This window comes from Ixodes scapularis, unplaced genomic scaffold (assembly GCF_016920785.2).
Source record: "Ixodes scapularis isolate PalLabHiFi unplaced genomic scaffold, ASM1692078v2 PGA_scaffold7__128_contigs__length_106722199, whole genome shotgun sequence".
NCBI lineage: Eukaryota > Metazoa > Arthropoda > Arachnida > Ixodida > Ixodidae > Ixodes > Ixodes scapularis.
In genome coordinates, this window is record NW_024609882.1 from 8,568,695 (window position 1) to 8,589,592 (window position 20,898).

At 50.5% G+C, this 20,898-nt stretch overlaps 2 protein-coding genes across 2 annotated transcripts in view; both read left to right on the forward strand.

Annotated features, from left to right (window-relative positions):
• Positions 1-20,898, forward strand: part of LOC8040188 (Down syndrome cell adhesion molecule-like protein Dscam2) — a 292,425-nt gene that overhangs the window by 216,011 nt on the left and 55,516 nt on the right. Inside the window, exons 7-9 of the mRNA XM_042286468.1 lie at positions 8,001-8,408; positions 10,646-10,807; positions 14,211-14,495. Of these exons, the coding sequence (XP_042142402.1) occupies positions 8,001-8,408; positions 10,646-10,807; positions 14,211-14,495 (855 nt within the window). The remainder of the gene's footprint in view (positions 1-8,000; positions 8,409-10,645; positions 10,808-14,210; positions 14,496-20,898) is intronic.
• On the forward strand, positions 4,952-5,776 carry LOC115326306. Its single transcript, XM_029987143.2, has one exon. It carries the CDS (start codon positions 4,952-4,954, stop codon positions 5,774-5,776), a length of 825 nt encoding a protein of 274 aa, XP_029843003.2.

Here is a 20,898-nt window from a genome sequence, read left to right on the forward strand (position 1 = left end):
GTGCAGGTCGGTCGGGGTGGGGTCGGCGCTCGGCGTTGCTCCCCGGACCCGGTCCCGGTGGTAGCGGCACTCCTCATGCACCTCGTGGAGGCGCAGCGTGCCGCACACGCCGCAGTACACGGCACCGGGATCCGGGGCAAAACAGGCGCCCTGAGCCTCCCGGTCCTCCTCGTCCAAAGTGCGGCCCAAAAACACTGGCAGCACCGTCCTTGATGGTGCCCCTGGCCGCGGGCGCCGCTGCTGCGACCACTTACGGCACGAGACATAACAGCGAGGCGGCTCCGTGCCTTTCTGAGAAGTCCACGTCGCGACGTGGCGCACCGACCTTCCCCCGCCGCCACCGGTGGTGGGCGCCCCGGCCGCTGATCCGGGAGCCGCGTCGTCCACGGCCGCCGCAGCCGCCGCCGATGGAGCCCCGAGGTGACCCGCCGGTCCGGTCTGCCCGCGAGCCCGGTGCTGGTGGCCCCCATGACGGCCGCAGTCGACCGAAGGGTGGCGGCGGCCCGGGCAGGCCCCGAGAACGGCGTCGCTCCTGGCCGTTGCGTCCGCAGCCGCCGATGGAGCCCCGAGGGAACCCGCCGGTCCGGTCAGGCCGTGAGCCCGGTGCTGGTGGCCCCCATGACCGCCGCAGTCAACCGGAGGGTAGCGGCGGCCCGGGCAGGCCCCGTCTCGTCGCGCCCTTGGCAATGCTTCCCCCTCAAGAGCCGCTCGTCCTGGCGGCCCGCGGACCCCGTCCCGGTGGCCCCCATAGCCACCGCAGTCAACCGACAGGTGGTGTTGGCCCGGGCAGGTCCCGAATCGCCGTTGCGGCCCGCGGCCGGAAAAACGCCTTCGCCTCGCGGCCCTCCTTGATCCCCGTTCGGGAAAACACGTTTCCCGGGAAGGGCCGCTGTCAGAGGCTCGGGGCTGGGTGCCGGGCTGCTGCTCGCTCATCTTGGAAGAGAAAGACTGAGAACTCAGCGGGTCTTCTGTCAATTCCTGTGCTCGATAGCCCCGGGCACCCCCACCTCCTCTCCCCCCCAAAGGTCGGGGCCGCAACAGTTCTGGCCCACTTCCTCTCTTTTCCCCAGTCTCCCCCGCAAGACGTTGGGGGGGGGGGGGGGGGGGTGTTGAAGGAACCGACTTCAGAGGCGGACATCGGGGCATCTTCCTACGTCTTGCGCAGAAAGAACTTACCCTCTGTTCCCCCTTCTTCCTCCCGCGTGGTGGAAGTGGGGCACGAAACCGCGCGGCGGCGAAAAAAACAGGCATAGAGAAGCCGGTGGGGCATCCTCTGGCTGATTTTCGCAACTTGGCCGCGGGCGCTTCTTCCCGGCCCGTGGATAGGGGAAACCGGGTGGACCGGCGCCTCTGTTCTCGGTCGAAAACGCTGTCAACAAAGGAAAAGCAATCGCTTGCCGAGAACGTGGTTCGCCGCCGGATCTCCATGTGCCAATAGCTGGCTACAGACAGTGTGCGTACATTAACCGGCCCAACCGCAGAGCGGAAGGGTCCTCGGGAGGCAGGCCACGCAGTGCCACCAACAGAATTAAATGGCACCCTGCGTACACAAACTGAAGTCGCCGGGAACTGATTTGGCGATCTCCCCTTGCGACCAGGGGTCGCGCGGAGACCGGCATTTCGACGTCCCTAATTACGACGGCTTCGCAGTGGATAGCGGGGAGGCTGACAAAGGCCGCTGGCCCCGCTTCGCCGCGAGCGTGCCGGTTGCCGCGAGCGTGTCTGCTGCCGCGAGGAACAGGTGTCCTCGGTCGGCTCCCCCTCCCTCCTGGTGTAGGGTTTCAGGTCGCAGACATGTACCGGTCCCCCAACGTCCCTGCATTGCAGGTCCGTTAGTTTATAGACAAGGCGGGAGCATGTCTCTTTAACTCGGTACGGGCCCGACCATTTTGGCGCCAGCGCTGCTGAGAAGGCCTTGCTTGCATCGCTAAGCACGTGCGCGCGCCTCAGCACGAGGTCGCCCACCTGATAGCGGACGTCTCGATGCGAGCGGTCGTACTGGGCCTTCTGGCTAGCTCTTGCCGCTTCCAGATTTCGGTGGGCTTTAGAGAAGACCTCCGTTATCCGCGACTGGAGCTGCCGTGTGTAATCAGCATAGGCTGGCCGCGCGTCGTTCACCCCATCACTCGCCGCCAACACGCGGTCCATGGGGTTCGGGAGCTCTCGCCCGAAGGTAAGCATGGCAGGGGTGAAACCCGTCGATCGGTTGACCGTGGATCGCAGAGCAAACCCAATCTCAGGGAGATAGGTGTCCCAATCTTTGTGTCGCTCCGCATAAGCCGCAAGCATTGGCTTGAGGTTGCGGTTGACACGCTCGGTCACATTCGACTGGGGGTGGTACGTCGTGGTCCTATTGTGCTTAATGCCAAGGGCTGCACAGGTGTCCACGAATACCTTTGCCGTGAAGACGCTGGCGTTGTCAGTTATCAAAGCCTGGGGATACCCGAAGCGCGAGAACACCTCCAGTAGCTTATCTAGGATCACTCGAGCCGTCAGCGTTCGGAGAGGAAATAGTTCCACCCATTTGCTGAAGTGGTCCGTGACAACCAGCAGGTACTGATGACCCCTCGGGCTCCTTGGAAAAGGGCCGACGATGTCGCAAGCCGCAAGAGACCAGGGTTGCTGGCTTTTGATGGGCTGCAACAAGCCGGGGGGTTTGCCGCCTCGTGGCTTGAGGCTTTGGCACAGGTGGCAGGAGCGGGCGTATCTGAGAACGTCCCTCTTCATGTTCGGCCAGGTAGCAGAGTGACACAACTTTCGGTAAGTCTTAGGGCCACTCGAGTGCCCGGCCAAGGGGGTGTCGTGATAGAAGCGCAACAGGGCGCCTCTCAGCCCGCGGGGTACCACCACCTTGAACGGGTCAGATGTCTCGTTCTCACATGGTATATACCGCAAAAGAAGCCCGTCAGCATCAAGCAGGAACGAATCCAACGCGCCAACCACACCACCAGTGGCTTTCCGGCGCTCGGCGTTTTCAGCAGTACCAGCTGATCGCCCGGCGGCCGCGCCGCCCGACTCCGACGAGTCCGACTCCTTCATGAGTCCGTCGATAACTTCTCGACAATACGAATCGTTCCGCTGTGCTTCTCGTAGCTCTTGTTTGCCAAAGGGGATCCCCACGCCGCCTATAGGGTCGACGAGGTTCACGGTCGCGTCTGCGGAACACGGGGGGGCCGGTGTTCCGTTGGACGGGGCTGTGCGTGGCTCGGACGCAATCACATTTTTGGTTTGGCTTTCTGACTCGGACGGGCTCGCACACGCAACGGGGGCCCGAGACAAAGCGTCGGCCACCACGTTCGTGCTCCCTTTCCGGTAGCGCACCACATAGTCGTAGCGCTGTAACGTTAGCGCCCACCTCGCCAGGCGACCTGCAGGCTCTCGAAGGCGGGTTAGCCACCTTAGAGCGGCATGGTCGGTCTCAATGACGAAGGTAGTCCCGTCAACAAACATGTCGAACTTACGGAGAGCAAACACCATGGCTAGGCACTCTCGTTCGGTCACGCTGTATCGGGTCTCGGCGGGCGTCAACGATCGGCTTGCAAACGCAACCGGTCGGAGCGCGCCTTCGTGCTCCTGGAGCAAAACCGCCCCGAGTCCCCGGTCGCTCGCGTCAGTTTGGATCACGAACGATCGGTTCAGGTCGGGCAGTTTCAGGTTGGCAGTGGCCACTAGAGCATCAGCGAGGCTACCAAAAGCGGCCTGCTGCTCAGGGCCCCAGTCCCACTTCGCGGACTTCCTCAATAAGCGGGTTAAGGGAGCCTGGAGAGCCGCACATCCCGGGATAAACTGACGATAGAAGTTTATCATCCCAAGATAGCGGCGCAGAGAGCTGACGTCCGTCGGCGCCGGGTACTCCAGGAGTGCCTGGAGTTTTTCCGGGCAAGGCGAGACGTGGCCCCTGTCGATCGTGAACCCCAACAAAGAAATGCGGGTCTCCGCGACTTGGGCCTTTTTCGGATTCAGAGTGATTCCGGCAGCTCTTAGTCTCTCAAGAACATCCTCCAAATGACGCAGGTGGTCCTCGAAGGTGTCCGAGTACACGACAATGTCGTCGAGGTACGCCATGGCATATGACCATCTCGCTTCCCCGAGGACACGGTCCATCAGTCGCTGGAATGTCATGGGCGCTCCCGTAAGCCCGAACGGCATGCGCGTGAACTCAAAAAGTCCACGGTGACAGACAAAGGCTGTTTTGGCCGCGTCTTCGGGTTCGACTCGTACCTGTAGGTAGCCTCTGCTGGCGTCGAGAGTTGTAAAGTACTTCGCTCCGCCAAGGTTCGATATGATAGAGTCGATGCTTTGGAACGGGTAGGCGTCTTTACGGGTGACTTCGTTCAGTTTGCGGTAGTCCACGCAGAGGCGGGATGTGCCGTCTTTCTTTGGGACGAGAACGACCGGAAAGCCCCATGGGCTCTCTGAACGCCGGACAACGCCGGTGTCGATCATCTCATCCAGGGCGGCGTCAATGGCCTTCCTCTTAGCCAAACTGACCGGACGAGGATTACATCGCCAAGGGCGAGCATCTCCTGTGTCGATCCGATGCCGCACTGAGTCAGCGCAGCCGGGTCGGTCCGTGAACATCGTGTCATAAGAGTATAACAACGACGAGAGGCGCGCCCTATCAAGTCCCGTAATACCGCACGTGGGTGTCAACAGTGGGTGGGGGGCACGATCCCCCGCTCCGGCGGCGGGCGCCGCTTTGGGAGCAGGGGGGTGCACAGCCGCGCAGCCCGCAACCGGTTTCGGGGAAAGAGCGTCTCCCTCGCGACTCAGGTTGTTCGCTGCGCTCGTCGGGACGGGGGCCGTGGAGGCAGCCGGGGATTCGCAAAAGGGTTTCACCGGTCCAAAGGGGCCCTCACGGTAACCTCCGTTAGCGACGTCAATCACCATCCCTGTTCGAGCGAGAAAGTCTCGCCCTAAAATGACCGGCACAGAGAGGTCGGGGAGGTGAATGAAACGGTGGCGCCTCACTCTGTGGTCCCATCGCACGACTAACCGCACGGCACCGCTCGACTGGGCGGTGCCACCAGCGGCCAGCCGGAAGGACGTGTTGCACTCTCTTAACCGCACAGAGTGCGTTTGCAAGTGTGCAAATACTTCCTCGCCGAATAACGATGCGCTGGCCCCGGAATCAAGAAGAGCCGCAAACGTTCGACCAGCGATTGTGAGGGCCACGAACGGAGCAGGCGCATCGGGTGAAAAATCGAGCCGATACGCGGACGGAGCGAGGGCGATCATGGGCGCCCCCGCGTTCTTCCGAGCCGCCGGCCTCGTCAGCGGCGGCCTGCTCCGTTTCCCGAGGCGTTGGGAGGCGCTGTCCGCCGGTCAGTACATTCTCGGGCGAAATGGCCCAGATTACCGCAGCGGAAACACCGTGCGTCCGAACCGCGGGGTGGGTCTCGTCGCACGTTCCTCGACGGGGCGGGACGCTCACTGGGAGCATCTTGGTGCTCAACCTGCGCCCCCCTGCGCTGCCTTGTATCCGACGGGCGGTCCCGATTGCGCTGGGCCGCATGCGCCTCTGTGGAGCCTCGTCGCAAGCCAAAGGTGTAGGGGTCCAGGGCACGATCGGAAATGTCTCTCGTGTCCCTTCCCCGCGTGTCGGCATATGCCGCATACGCCTCAGGGCGGCGAGTCCGAGCCCCGAAGTCTCCGTTCCACGCACAGCGTGGCTCTAGGGACTCCGACGGGTGAGGCGGAGGCCTGTAGGCGCGCGAGGCGAGGATATCGCCCTGTAGGCGGCGAGCTTCAACGGCAAGATCGTCCAGGGAGCTGAACCGACTGCCGCGCAGATAGGCGGCGAACGTTGGATGCGCCTGCCTAATCACTCGCTCGACTCGCTCCGAGTTCGGGGCCGCAGGGTCAGCTATCAGAAACAGCTCCTGCATGGCCCGGACGTACTCGAGGAGCGATTCGTCCGGATGCTGAGTCCGTCGCTCCAACTCTCGTCGCATCCTCCGCTCATAGTCTGCGGGGAGGAATTCCTGTCGAAAAGACAGCCGGAACTCCTGGAGAGTGAGCGCGTGTTGCCCAGCCAGGCGAAACCAGCGGGCTGCCTGGTCGGTCAGGGCAACGGGCAGAATGCGACCCAGGATCTCTTGATCGGACATCCCCATTGCCTGCTGATAGTGTAGCAGGTCCTCAAGGAAGTCCGTAGCGCTGATGGAGTCCCCATACCCCTTATACTTGGGGATAGGGATCCGTACAGGCGATCGCATGCCTCTCGGGCCTGGCAAGATCGCCTGCATCGCGCCGGACAGGCTCTCAATGATTCGTGTCGCCTCCTGCAACAGCGCGTCATGAGAGCCCGCGAGATCATTGCCCGAGTGGGTCGCTACGGGCGCCCGCCGTGATGGGGAAAAGTCTGGCAAAGGTGAGACTCCCGAGAGGCCAATCGGCAAACTCTCACCTCCAAACGGAGGGATGCTGTGACTCGGCGGGTCTTGCGGGCCGTCGGCCGGCAACTCAATGAGGTCGCCGGCGGCGTTCGCTCCGAGGGGAGCAGCGACGGGGTCGCGCGCGCGGATGCTCTCCCGCTAAGGGGAGACCCGCGTTGCGTCATCATGCGAGACATCGGCCCGTGGGGATACCGAGTCGCGCGGATGAAGAGACGGAGCGCTGGTGGCGTTCGCTCCGATGGGAGCAGCGACGGCGTCGCGCGCGCGGATGCTCTCTCGCAGAGGGGAGACCCGCGTAGCGTCGTCATGCGGGACATCGGCCCGTTGGGACACCGAGTCGCGCGGATGAAGAGACGGAGCGCTATAACCACTGGGTGGTCCGCTCACGTCGCCAACGGCGTTCCCCTCCCGGGTGGAAGGTGCGCCGGGCGTTGGCCGCGCCTGGCCGGGGTCTCTAAAAGGAGACGGGGTCAGGGGGTCCTCAGCCAAGGTGCGTACTTCACGGGAGAGTCCGCTGGCCAAGGGCGGCGCAAACCAGCGGCCGCCGACAGAGCCGGCGGCCGGGTAGCCGACGGGTGGGAGTGGGGCGGCCAGGGGCTGCCCTCCCGTAGCCACGTCCGCCAACGTGATCAAAGCTCCGAAATCGGGCTGATCCGCGGACATGGCTCAAGAAACCCTAACAGCGGGGCAACCACAAAGTTTACGCTAAACCACGACAACGATAGGTGCCGTGGCCCCACGTTGGGCGCCAGAATGTGGAGGTCTCAAAGGGGTGCGAGGCGTCCGGATAGGAGGCCGACCGCGAAACCACCACCCCGCAGCGGATCAGAGTCACCGCTACGACGGGTTCGACTGTTGGCTGCACCCGCTAGCCGGGACTCACGAAGGGAGTACACGGACACACAGAATAGAGGGACACCCGGGGTTTATTTGTCCGGATAAATACAAAGATATAAAGACTAGTAACGGCAAGGGGGAGGTTGTCCTTACCTTGCCGCACTTTCCCGAGAGCCTGGACGGAGGTGGGGCAGCAGAGTCCGTGGCCGCACGTCCGAACAGTTTCAAGTCCAGCAGAACAGTCCCCTCCCCGAGCGGCCAGAGGACACGCTCTCTCCCTCTTTCTCTCCCTGGCGGCTCCAGCCTCGTCCCCGGAGGGGCGGGCGAGCCCGCCAAAGGGAAGTTCCCTACGTCCCCCCCAGCGGGAGGGACGCGGACGGAGGAGTGGCGAGAGTAGACAACCAAGATGGCTGCCTCTCCTTGCCACGATAAGGTACGCTCCGGTCGGAAGCCAAGTGGCTTCCGACGTCGTGCCCGCGGCCAGAAGGCCGGATCAGGGAAAGGGAACCAGAGGCTCCCACAAGTGCTAGATCGCAGGAAACAGATGCCAAATGAGTGATCCGCAAGTGATCGACTGAAACCCCCGTTGAATCACTGAATAAACAAGTTCCAAACATACGTCGACGTTTCCCTTGTTCCCCTAACACTACGAGACTGCCTTATCCCTTCAAAAAAGCAACTTACACAATCAAATATGTATCCGGTTCAAACGCGGGAGTTACATTACTGCCCGGTCACGCTCGCCGCCTGCTCTCGGTCCCACAGACGAACCCCCTGTGCTGGAGAACATCTTCCCGGAGTCCATCCACAAGCCCGGCGGGTCGGTGTCCCTGAGGTGCACGGCCACGGGGAACCCTCTGCCCCAGGTCACTTGGGACCTGGACGGACGCCATCTTCCAGAGACCATCCGTTACAGGGTGGGTGACTACGTGACCAGGGACAACCGCGTGGTCAGCTACGTGAACATCAGCAGCGTCCGCACGGAAGACGGAGGCATCTACCGGTGCAGGGCGTCTAACGACGTCGGTCTGGCGTCCCACATGGCAAGAGTCAACGTGTACGGTCCGCCCACCATTCGGCTCATGGGGAACGTCACCGCTCTGTCCGGGGGCAACCTGGTGGTGCACTGCCCCGTTGGAGGATACCCGCTCACAGCTATTCGCTGGGAGAGAGGTGAGACGCGAGTGGCGCGCATTGGACAGGGGAGTTGTGTGGCAGCGTCCCTTGTGCCTTAAGCAACTCAAGGTGTGGTGTGTTCCGAGCCCAATGTTATCGCGTCACAACCAGTGAGATTGCAGCAAAACTTCGTGTAGTAGTTTGCTAAAAGGTGTTTATCGTCAGGCGCATGTTTATTCGCATTTTACTTATCTAGGATGTATAAATGGCAGATTCTAGACTCTTGAAGCTTTGGTTTTCTCGAAGCTTGAAGGCATTTTGGCAAACAAGTCGCGAGGAATTTTACGTAACTGATTTTTGCATCATGGTTTAGATTACCTGAGACTGTGGTAAAAGAGGGGAACTTGGTGGAAGAAATATTGCAGAGCAAAAAGAACTTCTCTAAATGGCAGATTCTAGACTCTTGAAGCTTCGGTTTTCTCGAAGCTTGAAGGCATTTTGCCAAACAAGTCGCGAGGAATTCTACGTTACTGATCTTTGCATCATGATTTAGATTACCTGAGACTGTGGTAAAAGAGTGGAACTTGGTGGAAGAAAAATTGCAGTGCAAAAAGAACTTCTGACTTCCAACAAATTCCCCGCTTTTACCATAGTATCGGGTAATCCTCATCATGATGAACATCCACCAGCCCGCTCTCATTTTTTTTATTTATTTATGCATGTGCAGTATTTCTAATGCAGAAGAAAAAATAAAACGAAAAAACGAGATTAAAAGCATTTTGTCTCAATAAATCATGGGTCTCAACCTCATTCGATTGTGGGGTTCGGATAGCCCATCCCCGAAAGGATGAGGTCCAACAGAGGGGAAGGGGGGGGGCAATATTTGGCAATTTGGAACAAAAGACACAAAAAAAGGCATTTGTGCTTTACGTTGTAAAGCATCTGACACTCCCAGTGCCACCCCATATATATTTCTCGATTATAAGGAACCTTGTAATTTTTGCTATTTGTAAGCTCATCATTTTTATCTCATCAGCTTTTATTTGCATATACGACTGCTTTGGGCTCACACCTGACGCTATAAATAGACTTCAAATGCCAGAATACCCCAGCACTCGCAGTTTTCAATAAAACGAGAGCAAGCACACCATCCTTGCTTTGTCGCGCAATGGACCCGTTTCAAAGGTCAGAGTCACCTTGTGGCACTCCCAAAAGCTTCAATATTGCCGCTCTAATGGCGGTGATAGGAGATCATGCTCAGCTAAATCAAGCACCTTCGATTTCGTGAATCGAAGGTGACGTAACCAGACAAACACCTTTCCCCTTTCTGCTCTATGCTTTCGAAGGCGTTCGCTTTATCTGGTGTGGATAAGCAATGTAGTGCCGCCATATAAAGCGTCGTGTTTGACGCTAAACAGGCTTGATAGACTGACGTTCGGGAAGGATTTATTCATTAGGTTCTACGGGCATAAAATAAGTATGTCTTCTTACGGTAGTTTATGTTTTCATGACGATTTTTATAGCAGCGTTAAAAGAAAATACGTTAATTTTAAAGGTATTGTCTGACAGCTGGAAGCTGGAGCTCATAGCTTTTTATCTTAGCCTTCCTGCTGAGAAAGAGTTCATGCAGCCGAGGTGCCTCCTCGAGCAAAGAACTCGAACTCGTATAACTTATTAGTAATATTGCCATTCCGGTGGTTGGTTTGCATAAGGAAGGGCAAAGAAGCAAATATTTAGAAGAAACAATACTTTGTTCAAAAGAAAACAGAATAGCGCAAAACGCGCGAATAGAGAAGAGCTCTCATTCAAGTGAAAATGAATCGACGATAAAAAGCTATTATTTATGGTGTATGTGGCGCTCGGGACCTGGGAAGGAGGGGTGGCTTGCAGTCGCGGGATGCCTGTGGGATGCGTCTCAGAAAGTTGGGGTCCGCATGTGGCCCGCGGACCGAGTGTTTGAGACCCCTGCCATAAAGCGTATAAAACATAAACCTGTCGATACTCATCCAACTATTTTATTTTGTGAAACAATCAAGTGTCCGCACAACCTTTTGCATAGGTCCCCCAAGGGCGTTGTCTAGGTTTTTGCTGCTTAGTAGGTATTCTTCGCATTATTACCGATAGAGAGGTCAGTTTGTACGCTGAAGTTATTGCAGGGAACATCCTTAGAGCACGTGGTAATTCTACGTTTCACGCTATTAAATGCAATTTTTGAATCACACGAAGTGGAATTTAATTATTAGCTAAATTTGTGTGCGTTGTTATGGTTTATTTTTTCTTCTTCTTTTGTTTAGATGGACGCACCCTTCCGAGCGGCCACCGGCAACTGGTGCACGCCAATGGCACCCTCGTCGTCTCCGAGGTGAACCGAAAAGCGGACGAAGGAACGTACGAGTGTGTTGCGGAAAACGGCCGTGGGGACATCGCCCGAAGAGCCCTCCACGTTCACGTCATGGGTGGGCAATGTTCAAACATTTTTCATGCCGGTTTTATTTTTATTTCTTGGCTTCGATAAATTAACTTCCATCTATTTCTTTGATTTAAGCGTGTGTGCGTTCAGAAATTCTTGAGAACTGTGACGTACTTACCCGAAGTAATTATCTGTTTGTGTTCACTGGATTGCGAGATGATTGACAGTATTGTCAAATAACAAAGTCAACTAACTAACCTAACATCTCCTTCAGATCGCGACTAGTGAATATCTTTGCTCGCTAATTTGTACCTGATAAGCTAGCTGATAAATACATAATGCCCGTAGCGGTTGCATTTTCTGACTGAAGCCAAGTGAATAAAAATCGCAAGAATAGACTAGTCGTTTTGCTGTAATTTTGTGCTTCTCAATTATGGTTTTGAAGAAAACGACGTGCAAGGAAGCTTCGTGACTGTGTATGCGATGTCATCAACATAGTAAAAAATGACGTTACTCTTGGGTGTTCGTTTCTAGGAAAAACGAGGTTCTCCGACCCGTTTTCAGTGTTGCAAGTTTAAACCAATTGAAATCTGTAGAATAATAAAATATAAAGGCAACCACTTTGTTAAGCACACTGAGTATAAGTGGTACAGGCAGTTTTAAAAAGAGTGTCTACTGTGCCAACTTCTGTCTACTATTTAGAGCGTAAGTTCATAATGGCGCTGTCGAAACTGACCTAGAAAAACTATGACGAAATACGGGCTGAGAAATTGAGTGACAAAACGGCAAAAGAGCCATGTTTGCGCATTTGCTTTGCATCATATACGACTTCTACAATGCTGTACATATAATTGTTATCCATAATCTCCATTGTTTGCATAATATAGTATAAGAGAAAATTATTTGATTTCTTATATTTGTAGTTTGCGTAGCGGGTTTCACCAAACGGGATATAAAGAAAAACTCTATACATCAAAAATGCCCTTTTTGGCGCAATTAATTTTTTTTCTTCAAATATGATGTTTTTTGCAAAAATTATTTTGATTACATTCTCTACAGATGTTAGGGAGTATCATATAAACAATGAACAAAAACAAAACAAAAATTCGTCAGGACTCGCGTGCATGATCTTATCTGAACAGAGCATGCGCAGATGATACAGGTAAATTATACTATGTGCACACTGTGACACTGTTGGTGTGAATAAACCTGGAACCAGGCTTCTTAGCACTAAAATTGAAGTACTTATTAACACAAGAACTTTGTATTATTATAAGTACTCACTCGGGGCGCTAACCAAAGCTGTAAACTTTAGCGCCTCCCAATAGCCTTTGGAAGTAAAATGCGAAAATGTGCCGACGGTGTGTTCGAGCTAAAGGCTGCTAAAGGGGGCATGTAAGCGGTGTAGCGAGCGACGAGACGAGCGACGGCGACAGCAACGCAAGTCTGCGACGAGCGACGGTGATTTCTCGCTGTCACTCATCGCGTCGCTCGGTTTTTGGATTCCTAGAAAACGTCACTCATCGCCTTGGTCGGTTGCTGCCGTCTCGTTCACGCAATTTGCCTCGTCGCGCGACAGACTGACCGATCGACAGCGGAGCGGGTCGGTCACCGTCCCTTGCCTCGTCGCTCGCCAAAACGCCTACGTGCGGTTTATGCTTAACAGTGACCCGCAGTGAACGTAACCGGTTTGCCGCCTCAGACACGTAAACATTACCTTGTTCTTTTGTTTTTGTAAAAAAAAAAAAAAAATGGGTGTATTGATTACAGGAGCCTTTCGAATCGCGTGTATTCTTGAAAGGGAGGTCGAAAGTCCATTAGAATTTCGTTCCTGACAATTATTGACGAATACTCTTATCTAATGGTTAAGAGCTGCGCTTCTGAATGTAATTTGTTACCAGATCTTGCGGGGATTGCAGGAAGATTCAGGTGAACCTCGAATGGCCGGACACGAACTGAATAATTATACAGAGCCGTTTGGTTGATCGCAAATTACAGGATACAAAAAATAAAACAAATAATGAAAAAACGAGAAACGAGACATGGGGAGTTGGGACGCGTAGTCCGTCTCTTCCCGGTGATCCCATCGGAGCGAAACGACGAGCGACGGAAGGAATTCGCGACGATCGTCCGAGAGATTCACGCTGGCACGGATCATATCACCGTGTGCCCCCCCGTTCTAATTGAACACCGAAAGAGACGAGACATTGCTCCTCCGGGCTTAGAGACAAAACACAAGACGAACATTTCCCGAGAATGAACGACTTGGGGAAAGAAGCGGTAGCCGAAGAAGGGTTTCGGGAGCGGGAGGGAAATGAAGGGAGCGGCACCGCATTCCGGGGGCTGCCAGCCAAGGAATGTCGTGGCTGGCTCGTTTTCGGCGTGCCGACGCGTCCGCACGACAAACAGAGCGCGGCCAATAACATTCCGCCGGTTCTCCTGCCTTTTCTTTACGTCTTTCCGCGCTCGACGAACGTGACGGCCGCCCCGCATGGCTCGTCTTCATTCCCTGCGCGGTTAGGCAAAGCCCTCTCCCCTCCTCGTGAACTCTGCATGGGATATTTTCGGCTACGGGATTGTACGGGATCCACCACGGGCAGTTTTTGCTTTTCTGCAATATTGTATATATCGAGAGAAGCATTAGTTATACAAGCCTCTGTTCCTGTCTGGAGGTTTGTTAATGGTGTTTCGAAGTATGGTGGAAATGCGAAAGGAAGGCCGAAAATAAACAACGTGGCAGCGGTTGGGTTAGCGGGGGACCAAGTGTTTTGGATAGTTTAATCACCGAGATGCAATTTGTTCTCATAAAAGGTAGATACAATTAAAATTAGAATTGATATACTGAGATTCTCGGGAATTACCGCGCCCTGCGTTTGTTTAGCTGCCAGTTACGAGTAATAGATGCTCGTCATAACACCCAATGCAATACATCTTGAAGGTTTATATGAAACATTTTATTGCTTTAGACCGTTTCTTCCGGATCGGCTGATGTGTGCGAGGATGCGGCTAATAACCTGGATCTACGATGGAAGACTTTTGAATTTAAGACGTCGATATAATTGATATTGGAGATCATTAATTGAATCGATTGATATACGGACCGAATTCGGCACATACCTTTCGAGATGTCTTATATGAACATTCAAAATTGATTTGATAAATAAAGATGTGTAGATAACTCACAAGACTTTGATTCAAACAAAAGTGATTTTTTTTATAAATTCGTTTATCAACGAGTTAAGTTTGTATTACCATTAATATACAAAAGAAAAAGTAAACATAATTGAGCCTGCTTTTGCATTGTGATCGTCCTCATGCCCTCGGTAGATATGCATTTCTCAAAAACGATATTACATCCCGATTTTATTTTATATTTGCTTTTTTTTCTATGACACACATTTTGTCCCCTCGCCTTTTTCTTCACGAGACGCGCTCGCTCCGTGTTCCAGTGGGGCCCAAGGTGGACCCGTTCAAGTTTCCCAGTGACCTGGAAGAAGGCATGCGGAGCGTGGTGGTGTGTGTGGTTATCGACGGCGACCCGCCGGTCTTCATCGGCTGGCTCAAGGATGGGCGTCCGCTGACCCAGGACCTGGGCGCTCACACCGAGATGCTGAACACCTTCACGTCGTCCCTCACCTTCCACTCGGTCGGGCCCAAGCACAGCGGCAACTACACCTGCGTCGCCAGGAACCCCGCGGCGGCCGTCAACCGGTCTGCCACCATGACCGTCAAAGGTGCGTGCGCTTGCTTAGCTCACCGTAGTGCAGTGTGTCGCAGTGTTGGAAGAAACCCGTTACAAGTAACAAACTGTAGAAGAGTAGTAAGTTGGGCGAGTTGGTAAACATTGAAAATGGTAAAAATCGCGCACAAAGAGACGAGGACAAACGAGGAAGGAACACAGAACACAGACAGGCGCGCACTCACAACTCTAGAATATTAAGTGAAGAAGAGAAAGATGAAGCACTATTTTTTACAGGGGACAACGTCACCAGGGGCAAGCAAATCATCCGCAGTCAAATGATCGCAAGAAGGCAACTTCTTTTTCGCTCAAAGCTACCGACGGCTGACTAACGCAGCGATCGGTCAAGCTCAAGATGGTGAACGCCTCGAGCACCATCTTTGAACGAAAAAGAAGTTGCCTTCTTGCGATCATTTGACTGCGGATGATCTGTTTCCCCTGTGGTGACGTTGTCCCCTGTAAAAAATAGTGCTTCATCTTTCTCTTCTTCACTTAATATGCTAGAGTTGTGAGTGCGCGCCTGTCTGTGTTCTGTGTTCCTTGCTCGTTTGTCCTCGTCTCTTTGTGCGCAATTTTTACCATGTACAAGTAACAAAGATTTTGTTTATATGCCATTTTTTATGAGAAAATTGTAACGCATAAGCGTCATAAACGAGCGTCATGAACGAGCGTCATGGACGAGGGACGCGCTAGAAATGTTATAGAATCCAATTCCTTCCCTAAATTTACCCGGAATCTAACCTCGTGATTTCACGTCATGCGATCTTTGCATTATTCCAGTTTCCCCGATGTATTTAGATAAAAAAAAGTGCAGTAGGAGTATGGGGGAAGGGATGGGGAGGAGGGAAGAGGGAGGGACAGGAGGGTATATGAAAGGGTGGGGGAGGGAGAGAGAGGAAAGGAAGAAAAGGGCAATAAAGAAAGAAAGTAAAATGTAAATAATAAATTAGTGGGTCTGGTTTCTGCGGGAGCCGTTTTGTGTTCGCTAGTGTTTGTCAGTAGTCCGTTACATTTCAAGAAGGCAAGGCTAGAAAAAGGAAAGCTGGGGACGAGGAAGCCAGACGGAACGCTGAAGGGAGAAACCTCCTCCTCTCTTACGAGTTCCGTCTGCTTCCTCCACCCCAAACCTTGCTTTCCCTCGCCCTATCTTCTTAAGTTGTAACTTACTATAGTGAAGCCTTTTCGTTAATATGTCTGGTATGGTTTATAAAATCGCGTTACTCGTTAACTGTTACTTTCGACGGTTTTTGTTGTTTAAACGGAAAAACAAGTAGACCGATGTCACCCGTCAGTTTGACTACGCCACCACTGCCGCAATGAATCGAGGGAACCTCAGTCTTTCTGCACGTGCAACAAGCTCACTGGACGTCTGTGCGACGGCACGAGACGGCATGAGCCGTATCGTGCACTGCCACCTGCCTCTTGGGAACTGAAGTTATGGCGGCGTCACGAACGCGCTGTTCCGAAATGCTAAATAATATTTTCTTCGCTGCGGTATCATTTCAAAATCCTCACTAAGAAAGCAAACTCAACCCGATCAGAATAAATATATATATTTTTTCAATGTTTGTAAAAATAACGTATGATAAAGACTATATTACTATGTAAAAGTTTAATGATTGATAATGTTCATATTTAAGGCATATTGATGGCTAATAATATTAAAATATAAAGAAACTCGGAAGTAACGTTCTTTCCTAGGTTTTCGAACTAACAGTATTTCCTCAACTTTTCAGCACGGTAACGAATCTGAGCAACGGTTTAATTTTTGGCGAATTAACGAGCGATTGCAGGGAGTGAAAGTATACAGGCGTGGTGGCTTGGAAGCATCATAATCTGAACTCTGACACAAACAGAAATAAAATAACGGACAGTCAGTTATTGTCCGTTATAATAGTGTTCCTTGTCTCAGGGGTCTGATTAAGAACGAGTAACGCTATTTGCGTACTCACTTTCGGTATCGTGCAAAACGCTGGGTGTACGTTTATGGACTTTAAGAAATATGGCGCGTCTATTTTTTTCGCAAGTACAGCGCGTAAAAATAATGTGTTTTCCCATATAAAAAATAAACTTCGCTTTGATGACCACTCAAACTCCGCCAAAAAGTAAAGCTTGCCTTCTTGAACAGGTCTTAAAGTTTAATAACTAACCGTTATCTTCTTCAAACGTTAAAATTGATTTTCTGAAACATCATCAGCCAGTGCTGCAAAACCTTCACGCTAAGTGTCACACTTACCATGAAGTTTTGCTGCAATGGCTGTTGTTGTTTCATAAAATAAATTAAAACTTTTGCCGTGTTCAGTGTCACAACGTAAATTGACTTCTGCGTTGTGACCTATGCACCAATTGTGCGTTGTGACACAGAACACGGCGAAACGTCATGCTCATTGACACAAATGAGCACGACGGTTTGCCCTGTTCAGTGTCGCAACGCAGAATTCTTTTTTAGGTCACCAAGGTAACTAAGAAGGTTGCAGCGATTAGCTCCTTGAAGTACTTTGCGAAAAAATAGACTCACTATATTTTTTAGAGTGTGTGCGGAGTCAAACTACGTTGCACGTGTTTGTAACTGACGAGATATAAGGTCTAGAAGATACTTTTAGGGACTGATCGTGACTGTCTCCTGGAACCCGATAGAAGTTCAAACTGCAGAGCTTTGTTACCGCGGTCGTATTTATAAAGGTTAAAATTAATTAGGTCGTATTGTAATGCATAGCGTTACTCAATAATAGCAGTAAGCTAGTATTGGTAGAAATAAAAAAAAGACACAGCTTCAAAAATAAATTAATGAATTGCGTTTCCCTAAAATTGCGACGTTATTAGGCAATGCTATTCTAACAAAAAAAGAAAAGAAAAAGATGGCCACAGAAACCACTATTTTTGGCTGTGTATGAATTGCGATGGCATTCGTCATGTTTACCTCCTTCTTTTGTTACGAGGCCACGGACACCGTGATGCGTTCAGACGTTGTCAGCTGTGCTTCTTATTCGACCATACGACGATGACAATCGATTGACATTGCGCCAATCGTGCGTGATACGGTGATCTCATATTAAAATGACGTTGCACTGATTGATTTAAAGTCGATACGTTCTTCACGAATACACGATTTTAGGTTCGTGATGTGTTTTCCTGCAAAATTTAGCGGGGAAACTGAATTGGTACATAGGTGACGTGACGTAAATTTTCCGTTAGATTTAGCGGGGAACCTGAATCCTTCTGTCGGTCCCGTGACGTCCGGTCACGTAACATCAATTTTCCCGCGAAATTTAGCGAGGAAAGTGAATTGGTGCGTAGGTCAGGTAGTGTCAATTCTTCCGCTAAATTTAGCGGGAAACTGAATTGCAGCATAGGCCATGTGTCTCGAATGTTTCCGCTAAATTTAGTGGGGAAACTGAACAGGTGATTAGTTCACGTGACTTCAATTTTTCCGCTAAATTTATCGGGGAAACTCAGTGGGTGCATAAGTCACGTGGCAATAATTGTTCCGCCAAATTTAGTGGGGAAACATACTGCGCATTAGGAGGCCAGCCAGGTCCACGAAATCGAGGAGGGGGTGGGTAGCAGAAGAATGTTTTAAAAATAATTATCTCTTACGTGGTAATACCGTAAAGATTTCGCTACGCATGGAAATTAGCTATACTTAGTTGGGCTGGATCTGAGGAGTTTCAGATAATATAACTGTATGTACTACATGCGAGTTGATGAGAAGAATTACTCCCTAAAATAGCCATTACATCGAGACGTATAACACCTTACGTTTAATAAAATAAATACACTATAAGGTTGAATATGTGTACATCCTTTGTGCGGGGCGGGTTCACTTCCAGTGCTGTCCAATCATCTATAAAAGAAGGTTCCCTGCACTGCTAATGACCTTGGTAGGCCGGACATTAAAGAAAGCCAGCCTTTGTATGAAAGTGTTTTGACACGAACAATGACAGGGTGTGTTAAAGCTGAAGTAAAAATGTAAAATGATTGATACAATAAAAGCATGCAAAACAAACGCACCTTGTATTTTACTCACGAGTGAACACCATTAACTGAAAATTTCAATATAATTTTTTGAGGCAGTTTTAATATTTTATTTTCTAAGACCTGAGCGAAAGTTTAATGCTCCTCACGTTTAGCGAAACAATTTAGTTTTAATTTTCGTTTATATTTTGAAAAAGGCAGAGGTCATTTCGCTGCCACTGTGCAGCAGACTCTCGAACGCCATTCGTTGTCCCTTTATATTTCTGAGATTGAACGTAGGTTACCGACAGTTGTCGACTGACTTTCTGGTTTCGACCCGTGGGCGAGTCGTTTCTTTTCATGTCACAAACATACGTCGACGAGAGCGCATCGAGGAGACGTCGTCGGAGCTACAAAAAGAGACTGCACCCCAAGCTGCGCGACCGTTCGCTGTTTTCAATTCAGAGCTGTAATTGCAAAACTGCTCTCTTTCCCGTCAGTTATTTTTTTTAGAGTGGTCTTCTATGTATTAAAAAATGTCTCGACTTAGCGCCAATATGATATTGTCAGAAGAAAAAAAAAACTTACTGTTTGATATCTGCACGTAATTGCTCTCTTGAAGACGGGGTAATTTTGTTCGTGGAAATGTCGTAATTAAAAGAAGCACTGCATTTTAGCATTTCTTAATATTATAATGAAGAAAGATTATTTTTTCAATTTATTTGCCTTTTCTTGAGGAAAAAAATGTAGTTATTGGGCCAGCTCCAAGTGAACTCAGATAACAAAGAATCATAAACAAAGTTAAATGCAGAACTTACACGTCAGTAAAACGCACAGTCGACACGTTAATTTTGTTTTGACGAAGGTCAAATAGAAAAAAAAAAGAGCGTGTTATTCGCAAGGTTCCATGTTTTCGGGTAAATCCGATTAAATCCTGAAAAACACTTACCCGTAAATAGTTCGCCAATTCGACTTTATCAGAAAAAAACTCCAAATTTTATTGTCGTGTTGGAGAAGAAAAAAAAAAACAGAAAAAAGAAACAAGGTATTTCAAAATTAAGTCTGATCAGAGCACAGAGTGAGTGGTCATGAGGAGAGACCTCTACAGCTTCCTTTAGAATCTCAGACTATCGACAAAAGAAAGTTCACCGTTAATCTGGTCAAATTTCGTCCAGGGCGACGTGTCATTGCAATTTTGGGTCTCGGCAAGAGCCACCGTTCTAGTTCTCGGTTTGGAGTTCTTAGATAAAGGCGGGGTTGTGTTTTGTATAACAGTAAACGCTATGCTCGTAAGATGTAGGGGAGCAGCTAAAGACTTTTTCTCACCACTCCACGCCGCTCCGCAACACGATAAAGCAGCGAAATAGAATGGGAAGGAAACGATCTTTGCAGAAACTGCGTCAAAGATCTCAATTCTTTTAATCTATTAACATTTATTAAAGCAGAACGTTTCTTTGCAAGTTTTTTGGGGGTGAGGGGTAGAATTTACCAATAAGTCCTTATGAAATTAGGGCAGATTTGTGTACCCGGATATTTATTTTTACATTCAATCTTCACATATTTAGCGCACGGCAATATATAACTTCGAATCTCAGAGAACCGGGTATCTATCCAAAATAAACTCAGACAAACTCCGAAATTTTCTAGCAAAAAAAAAAAAAAAAGAAAAAAAAAGAACTCCGAATACTTTATAAATTGCAGGAAAAATAAGCTCGTAGAACACGGAACCCTGGTTTTACATAACGTTGGTCAAGCGAACCACTTGCTTGCAATGAAGTACGCAGCAAAATACGCCCTGCCAGCCTTTTATGTCCCAATGTTCACGAATGATTTGAAAAGAATATGGGAACAAAGAGAAGAGCTACACAGCGAACATTGCACTGAACCGGGGCATATATTTCAGTTTAAAATAAACGTCTTTTTTTATAAATAAACTCCTTAACAAAAAAGTGACCGCAATGCGGCGGTATTGACTTTTTTTTTTTTTAAATTATGTAACGCGCCTTTAAACACGACAGAGGGAGCTTACCTAGACTCGAAGTGTCGCGACCACATCTCAATTTTCTTGGCGTTGTTCACAAATGCTCCTTTTTTTTTTTTTTTAAGACAAACTTCTAAAGTGCGCAATCGCACTGCAATTTTCACCAACGGAGGTCAACTTCAGGAGTATTGCGTCATAAATTTTCATACAAAACCTCTTTTCGACATTTACAATTGATGTCTCAGACAATTCTTGTGGCTAATCCAAGTAAGGTCGAGTGCCGTGGACCCTATAAAAGAAATTTTAAAAAAATCTCTGCGACGGGGAAAATATCTAATAAACAAAACACGCGTGAAAAGAACACGGCTTTTGAATTTCAAGTAAAAATAGCCAAATGCTATGTGCGGAGTGCATTATCCGCTATTCCTCTTCCCTTTTTTGCAGCATTTCTTCCTCTCCACTG

What these genes read in the sequence shown, in the direction of transcription:
- LOC115326306 (XM_029987143.2), top strand. Translation starts at nt 4,952, where the DNA reads ATGAAACGGTGGCGCCTCACTCTGTGGTCCCATCGCACGACTAACCGC.